This window comes from Fopius arisanus, unplaced genomic scaffold (genome assembly GCF_000806365.1).
Source record: "Fopius arisanus strain USDA-PBARC FA_bdor unplaced genomic scaffold, ASM80636v1 scaffold00077, whole genome shotgun sequence".
Lineage (NCBI taxonomy): Eukaryota > Metazoa > Arthropoda > Insecta > Hymenoptera > Braconidae > Fopius > Fopius arisanus.
Genome location: NW_011887816.1, coordinates 405,150 through 413,871, shown reverse-complemented (window position 1 = coordinate 413,871; position 8,722 = coordinate 405,150). Strand labels below are relative to the sequence as shown.

The following is an 8,722-nucleotide window of genomic DNA, read 5'->3' as shown; positions in this document are numbered from 1 at the left end:
TCAAAACTCCAAAAGTCCTTCGACTACGTCGATGAGGACATGCGCCTCCTGGAGGAAATGACAACGCGACCGAATTCATCCCCACGTTGGCCAATAACTGATCCGACGAAACCGTATGTGTGTCAATATTGCGGTGTTGGTTTTGCGCGTGAAAAAGCCCTTGCATCACACGCGAGAATTCATGGTGGGGACAGCCCTTTTGAGTGCACCAACTGCGGTGATATGTTCTGGGATGTCAATGCCCTGCGCGATCACATCCGAATAAAGCATGGTGTCACCCAATCGCCCATCGATGAATTCGATACAGCAGAGACACCCTACACCGGTGACGAGAGATTCGGTGAATTTTACTGTGAGACATGCGGTGTACCTTTTCATCGGCTCGATCTCCTGAAGAGACACAGGAAGATTCACGTTAAACAGGAAACTGGTGGTGAACAAGTTGACTCTGGTAATCACCATGTGTGCAATGTATGTGGTGAGTGGTTCGAGGAAGCTCTTGCACTTTTAGCTCATGCTGAGCTCCATGCTAGATCACCAACGAGACGTTGTCTCCTCTGTGGTGAGCGTTGTCGTGACGATGCTGAAGTTGCTGAGCACGTCAGGCTCATTCATGGTGATGATGCACCACCAAATACCTGCACACTATGTGGTAAAACTTGCAAGGACAAGAGAAGTCTTCTGAAGCACTCGTGGGTGCACAATACTGATAAGACATTTGGATGCACCAAGTGTGGCAAGAGATTTCACTCGAAAGCTAGACTCAGGAGGCATATGGTGAGTCACAGGAATAAAATGGTTGCTTGTGATGAGTGTGGTGAGGAGTTTCCGGATGGTAGAGCACTCGTGTCTCACAGACACTCTCACAATAAGGAGCTGGGGGGAAGATCATTTCCCTGCAGAGAGTGTGGAAAGACATTTGGTAGCAGAAGCTCACAGCAGATTCATATTAGAATTCATACCGGTGAGAGACCCTATGGATGTAGATTCTGCTGGAAGGCTTTTGCTGATGGTGGAACTCTCAGGAAGCACGAGAGAATTCACACGGGTGAGAAGCCGTATGGTTGTGCTATCTGTCCGAGGGCTTTTAATCAGAGAGTTGTCCTCAGAGAACATGTGAGAGCGCATCATTCAGGGCCTGATCCCAAGTGTCATGGTAGCTTGACACCTTATCTTTGTAAAGTATGTGGTGATTCGTTTGGATCGTCTGAGGAAATTATTCTCCATATCGTGCAGCACTGCGATGACAATACAGCGTTGAGACGACAGCCCCAGGTTGGACCCAGAAAATACAAGAGGAGGAGGAAACTCAAGCCCCATGAGAGTCCGATTGTCACCCAGAGGAGTGAATTTGATGGGGCGGAATTGTCCGAGTCTGATGAAAACAGCAAGAGGAAGGCGAAGAGGAGTAACAAGCGGTCTCTGGACGAGGGCTATCAGTCCGTTCTCAAGTCATTTGAGAGCTCCATTCAGAATATAAATTCAATTGTCAGTAGTTCGAAAGCTAGTAAGAGTGGAAAAGTCAAGAAGAAGATGAAGAAGGAGGAGAAGAAGGCGCCGGAGAGTAGTGCAACGTCGAATTCGGGGAGACCCAAGATGATTCACACGCAGAAGACTAGAGTGCCTGTTGAAGTTGGCAGTGATGGGGCGAAAAAGGGACAGAAAACCAAGACCATGGTGACGAGAACGCCCAAGGTGATGCCTGGTGAGAGGGGAATGTTTCCTGGTGGCGAGAGAAATCGACCGAGAACCAAAAATGTCAGTTATCATGTTGATGGGAGGAATGTCATACCCGCAACTTTTCCACAGGTTAATAATGAAATTGTGGAGACAATGGAGCAGACACCAGAGCCTATGCAGGAGTTTGTTCAGGTTAATGTGAAGACTGAGCCTCATATGATCACCAGGAGGTCAGCAGCCAATCATTCTAATGGATCGAGCATCGGTGTCAGGGATGTTGAGATCAAGAAGAGGGTGAGGAAGGGGGTGAAGAAGATGAATAGAGGGATAAAGATTGAACCTAGGGAGGAAATTCTTGAGGAGCATATACCTGAGGAGGATATTGCTGAGGAGGTTGTTGATGAGGTACCCAAGGTTGCTATGGAGATGGAGGTGGGATTTGAGGAGACCATTGAAGAAAATGGTGAGAGCATTTTACCTGATCTTGATGGGGTTCATCAGGATATCGTTGTACCTGAGAAAGTCAGTCTCAGGGTGAAGGTTGAGCCTGCAACGTCCAGGGGATTACTCGAGGATGTGCCTGAAACTATTATTCCTGATGCTATCGAGTACACCTGCGAAATGTGCTCCGCTGTTTTTTCCAGTCGTGCTGAGTTACTTGTACATGTACCTATACATATTTGATTTAGTACAGAGATTATGGTACATTAGGGATGAGGGTGGGAGGGGGTGGTAAAATTTTTGGAGATAAAATTTTTGGGGGAAATTTCACTGAGGGGAGTGGCTGGGGACTGATTAATATGTGGGGTCGTGGAGTAATCGGGGATTTCTCGGAGAAGCAGCCGAGGAAGTGCCAGCACTAGGTGGTGGATCTTCTTCGGAATTTCGTCAGCTTTAAGATGGGACCATTTTCATCGGAATCCCGTTGGTTGTTTCGGAGATATTACGGTTTTCATGTTAAGTTTCCAGACAATATTCGTTGAAATTTATTTGCATTCGGTTTTTTTTTTTTTCTTTGAGAGGGCTGGGGAATTCTGCTGGGTTCAGGAATGAAATCTCGTCGATTCTATGCCCATTCGTGTGCCCCAAAAATAGCCGATTGTTCCGGATATATTTAACTGAAATGTTACGTTAAGATGAGTAATTAATGAATTATTTTCACGAAATGTTTTCTTTATTTTCATTGCATTCTCGACGTTTAAGTTTACTAGACACATCTTTGTATTCAGCACTTGTGTAATCGATTATTAATTATTAAAATTAATCTTCTTTTCATTTTCTTTTTTAATTTCGCGGTGAGTCTCTGCTCAGTCGTGAAATTCAGTTTTTTAAGTTGTTGGATAACTCGGAGTTCCATATCTTCAATTCCTTTCGTTGAATTTCTCATTTTTTTTTTTTTCGTTAATTCTTGAAAATTAAAAAATCCCTATCACCTCTAAAATATCTAAAACCAGAAAATCAGACAACAAAATAATAACTCCGGACATTCCCTAACGCGAGTCAAAAATATAATGAGAGGAAAATTTTATACCATTTGTAAAAGTGTAAATTTGACGATTAAAAAATGATGTAAATAAAATTTACAAGAGTTTAAAATAACGTAGAGCCTTTTTTCGACTTTTGAGATGTGAAAGTAAAAGAGAAAAATTATAACTGAGGAATTATCATCGGCTAATATGTTTTTGGTAAAGTGTCGAGACATTTTAACGAACCCAAGACACCACAGAGAAATATAAACATTAAATTAATCGCTAATTTTTTTTCATGATTAAAATCAATCGATACGGATAATCATGAATTGTAATTATCTGTGCTTTATGGTAATTTTAATGATAAAATAAGCAATTAGGATAATTGATTAAATGTAAAATCACAAATGAAAAATTGTGTTGCATGGTAGAATTTTAATTCACGAATATTGATTGAGACAAAACAATTTATCATACGGAGAGGTTAAAGTTTAAGTAAAGATGATAAAAATATAATGAATTTAGGATTTAAGTCGAGATAAAGTGGATAAATAAATATATTAATCGTAAGAAATAAAATGCCACAATGGCGAATTAGTGTAACTAGATTATTTAAAGATGAGATGAAAAAAAAAACAACTTTTTGTTACCCCTAAGTAACTAATTATTGTGACGAGGGTGGATATCGAATTATCTCAAAGATTTGGATCAAAAATATTGAGTAGAAGATGATTGGGAGGATGGGAGGATAAACCATTAATAAAGGAGTTTGAGACAATTGAGGGCGTAAATTGTACATATTTTATTGGATATGGTATGGTGACGCAATTTACTGTTAATCGTAGTTGTATTTTTCTTTGAATAAATGATTAATTAATGGATACATCAGAGCTCTTTCGCATTATCATAATGATTTTAACGTCACGAGTGTAATCGGATTTCAAAAGGGGATTCTCTCCTCATGATTTTTTACTGTTTTAACTTCAGCATTAATTGTTTGATAATTTAATGGTCAGTTAGTTGCGTTTTATTCTAGGCGTTTGCATTTCGACAGACGACTAGTTTCCTAAAATTTCCTGCACTAGGGTATAAAGTCGCAGACTCCATAAATTTCCTTCTCAAATCCCATCGCCATGATGGACATGAGGATGAGAACAGCACCGATTATGCTGGTGGAGTTGGGTATTTCACCGAAAATGTAGACCTGGATGACGTATGCCAGGATGATGTCGAGGGATCGTGTCACTGATACTTTTCCAGCTCCTTCGATCTTCAGGGCTTTTGTGACGAGTACTTGACCGCTCAAGCCTGTACCTGCGACTAATCCTATTAGTCCCCAGGTCTGCCAGTCACTGGGGAATGCTCTGATGTGGTGGTGAGCCTCGGAGACGATGAAGAAGAAGAAAATAGCTGACATCAGGATCCAGCATGAGAGATTCAGGACGAGAACTGCAAAGTGAACCTCTGCACATTTTCTCATCACCACGATGTTCAGGGCGGTGAAGAATGTGGCCAGGAGGGCACAGACGTACCCCATCACGTCGTACGATTGGTTGTGTCTCTAAAAATAATTCGATTCTTCATTTTTCGTTGACAAGTCGTGAACTGGAATGAGTGCATTTTTTATCGAGTCCAGATTTTCGCTGATATCTCGAAATTGAAGGGAGATATCGATATTTTCGTTAGGACCTCTTTTGTAGATCTCATCTTTTTATAAAAAAAATGTTTATAAAAAAATTCGCTGTGTCTCTTCCATTCCGAGATAATCAAGGGAAACGGGCGAGGCATTCAATATAAAATCGGGGGTGGTACCAGGAAATTCCGCGATACTCTCGGAGATAATTGCAATTATTCAATTTTACCTCGAATATAAATGGGGGTCTGGACACCAGGACAACTCCAGCGAAGAGCGTGCAGATGACGACGACCCTGAGAACTCCACAGGGTTCTTTCAAAAATAAAAATGACAGGGCAATTACGATCACTGGAGAACTGAAAATTATTGTTGTCGCATCCCCCAGGGGTAATTTCCGGAAGCTGTAGTACAAAAGAGCGAGAGTCATCCCTCCAACAATTCCCTAAAGACAGGAAAGTTCCAGTATTTAATTATTTACCACCTCGTTTTTTTATAATTAATTAATCAATTGAAAATGATTGAGGAAATATTTTCGATTGAAATATCAAATTCTCGTTTGGCGTTGGAAAATTTGTAATGACACATAAATTAAATTTATATATAATATTATATAATATTAAGTAATATTAAATAATATTATATAATATTATATAATATTATATAATAAATTTATTAATTAAAAATCGAGACTGTTTACCTGAAAGTGAATTAACATTCTCGATCCTTTTGGTCCAGATATATTTTTTCCGTGTCTGATAGCCACCCCTAGCATCACAACAATTTGCAATATTGCTCTTATACCCAGGAGCACCATTGGATCTACATTTCTGATGGCTTTGACGAGGCCAGAGCTTATCGTAAAAAATGCACCGGATATGAACGCCAAAAATATTCCAAACCACTTGGTACCTTCTCTGTACGTCTGCACATTATTATCAAATTGCTCTGTGTACTGATAAGCTGGGTGAATACTATTGTACGAAGTTGTCGATTCAATATTGAATTTCATTTTAAATTTCTAATAATTCCCCGTATTTTACAATTTATCAATTAAAAATAATTAATAAAAAAATATTTGGGAATTAAATGGCCGATTTCGCCGATTGTTTTTCATTCGTAATTTTTGTCGCTTGATTTTTTTATTTCTTAATTATTTAATATCTGAACCTGTTGGAACAACAATCGAGACTGGAGTGGTCATTCACCATCCGCTATAGTTGTTGTTCATTAATTAATTAATTCATCACCATGTGGAGAGGATTAAAGAGGATTACAGCCGTGAGGAATTGAGACTTCTCTGACGTTATGCAACACCTGTGTTTCGGGGATTTCCAATTAAATATCTATTAAACAATTTAATTACTCTCCAATTACACATGCATCTTCGGAATTCATTCTCTTCTCGCTATTTCTCAGGGATAAATTTGACGAAAAAATTATCTGAGAGCGCAATTAATACTTCATTAAATACCCAATTTTCAGTAATCAGTCTCATATTAGTAATTATCATAATGAGGACGAGCCGTTGATGCTGGTGTGGGGTGTGAAGCCGTAGGGGGACGTCACTAATGGTGAAACTTCATTTAATTCATTAAAATTGTCTTTTGATTGATCACCAGAGGCACATGGCAACAATTTTTTCCATAAACCACTTAATTTTTCTCTTCTCCCCCATCTCTGATAAACAATGGCATTAAAAAATGCTTGAAGTGGATTTGTCACCGCCTGAAATCATGAAAAAATCATTCAATTTATTTTCAACGAGAATTTATACAAATTATTTAATAAAAAATAATCGAATTATTTAATAAAACAAAATGATTAATTGAATTGAATGATATAATATTTTTTAATCGTTTATTTGACGTTGATTATGATTAAATAATTTGTTGATAAATTCAGGGATTTTTGATAATTATTTATTTAAACAAATTGACTCACCATAATGTACCACAGAGTAATGATAATTTTCACTGGTAATTTCAACCACAAACTCCATAATAGGATTCCGTTTATGAGATTTGGCAGCCAACAGATGTAATAAACAATATTTATTAGTGCAAATTTCAATTTTATTGTTTTAACGAGCTTTCTCTCTCTGCTCGTCATCTGCGCGAGGCTGCATGTCACGGCATTCTCCAAATCTCGGGTTGATTTAACGTAAAGCACTGGATTAACAATCATCACTAGAGCAAGAAGGACGTAAGTCGCACAGTAATTCGGAAGAATCCTTAAAACAGCTGTTGATAGAGTGGTCGCTTCATGGCAGCTGTAAAAATTTATTTTTCCTTGCAAATCCATTACAATTAATTAATTAATCATCTCTAAAATATATTCCACCAATTACCTATTTTAATTGTTCATTAAACCTGTCAAAAATATAAACAAATTGGAATTTCCTGGAGAAAAGGGGAGTCTTTTTTTATTAAATATTCCAATGCGTCATTTTTCATCTTTTTTTTTTTTGGTAATTAATTAATTAATTCGAGAGATTATAATCGGTTAATTAGGGGTTAATTACGTACTTGGCATCGGGGAGGTAGAGGATGGACAATCCGAAAATCGTGAGGACTCCTGGACAGATCCAGGCGACAGAGTGGTACCAGGATGGTCTTCCTGGTCTCTCACCCAGGAGAAGCTTCATGTCGACTGCGTAGCACAATGTCCAGATCCACGCTGCCATGTAGAAGTACTGACTCCATGCCTGAAAACTAATGATTAATCATTTAAACTCGTTCATTATTTATTTATTAACAATAACTTACAGAGGATACTGCACAAAAAATTACACTGGACGTGTCACTCTCTCCTGGCATTAGTGTTTTGTAATTTAACCAGAGGGTAGATCTGATAAAAACACCTGGAAACGGTAAAATTCATGTTATTTGTTGATCCAGGAAATAGTTTAATTAACGGGAATACCTAATGACGCGAATAAATCAGCAACTGCCAGCCATATGATGATCTCTCGTCCCCTCGAGCCGGAAAATGTTTGCCACCGGTGCTGATACGCCGTTTCTTCCCTCGGTAATATCTGCAATTTGTTTAATTAATCGTAATAATAATAATCATCAGTAATTAATTCCAAACCCATCGAATCACTCGAAAAAAATCCTCAAACAAGATAAATCACCGCAGACTGCACACAACAATTTGATAATTCCCATAATCAACCTAATCAGTTAATTAAAATTAATTAGTACAGACAACAAATGACTGACAACGAAATTCTGGAGTTTAGAACTGAAATAATTATTGAATATTTTTATAATTGATATTGTAATGATGATTTTAGTAATTATCGGTATGGGAATCGATTTTATTTCGTTTCAGGTTGAAGTTTTGGATTTTAATAACAATAATTAATAACAAATACCTGATAGAGAGCACCTAGTATTCCCATAGCTGATGATAATATGCAGACGGTGTTGTAAATGTCTGTATTAAATTCTTGCATGATGATAACAGACATGTCTGTTTTATTGTTGTGTCGACAGCAGAAAGTTTGTATCGTGGGATCAGCCATGTTGAATATTCTCGAATATATCAGTCTCTAAGAAAATGATAATCTCCGCCTGAACCCCTCGAGACCCGATAAGAGATACAGCAAGAGGGGAAGACCCGAATTGTTGATAACAAGTCGGCTATAATATTATTTCAATTAAAAAAACTCTTAAAAATTTTCCATTTCGTTTTAATTCCAAGTGAATTTTTTTTTCTCTAATTTATTTATTAACTAAACATTGAATAGTCGTTTTTTTAACAGGAAATGCTTGTAATTTAAACAATTGGAAATTTGTGATTGCAATAATTAATTAATTTATTTTTAATTCCAAATGAATTTTTTTTTTCTCTAATTTATTTATTAATTAAACATTGAATAGTCGATTTTTTAACAGGAAATGCTTGTAATTTAAACAATTGGAAATTTGTGATT

At 37.6% G+C, this 8,722-nt stretch overlaps 3 protein-coding genes across 3 annotated transcripts in view; 1 reads left to right on the top strand and 2 right to left on the bottom strand.

Moving 5' to 3' along the window:
* LOC105270037 (zinc finger protein 91) overlaps positions 1 to 4,032 on the top strand; it is a gene marked incomplete in the record, with an annotated part of 6,267 nt that extends 2,235 nt beyond the window's left edge. Inside the window, 1 exon segment of the mRNA XM_011310712.1 lies at positions 1 to 4,032. Within this exon segment, the coding sequence (XP_011309014.1) occupies positions 1 to 2,364 (2,364 nt within the window).
* Positions 3,937 to 5,806, bottom strand: LOC105270038 (solute carrier family 35 member G1). The gene is made up of 3 exons (XM_011310713.1): positions 5,483 to 5,806; positions 5,012 to 5,227; positions 3,937 to 4,710 (listed from the first exon to the last, which is right to left on the bottom strand). Exons 1-3 carry the CDS (start codon positions 5,792 to 5,794, stop codon positions 4,231 to 4,233), a joined length of 1,008 nt encoding a protein of 335 aa, XP_011309015.1. The 5' UTR covers positions 5,795 to 5,806; the 3' UTR covers positions 3,937 to 4,230.
* A 464-nt stretch (positions 5,807 to 6,270) lies between these two features.
* Positions 6,271 to 8,654, bottom strand: LOC105270039 (G-protein coupled receptor 143-like). The gene is made up of 6 exons (XM_011310714.1): positions 8,162 to 8,654; positions 7,708 to 7,819; positions 7,551 to 7,645; positions 7,311 to 7,489; positions 6,727 to 7,054; positions 6,271 to 6,510 (listed from the first exon to the last, which is right to left on the bottom strand). Exons 1-6 carry the CDS (start codon positions 8,309 to 8,311, stop codon positions 6,292 to 6,294), a joined length of 1,083 nt encoding a protein of 360 aa, XP_011309016.1. The 5' UTR covers positions 8,312 to 8,654; the 3' UTR covers positions 6,271 to 6,291.
* Between the last annotated feature and the right edge of the window lie 68 nt (positions 8,655 to 8,722).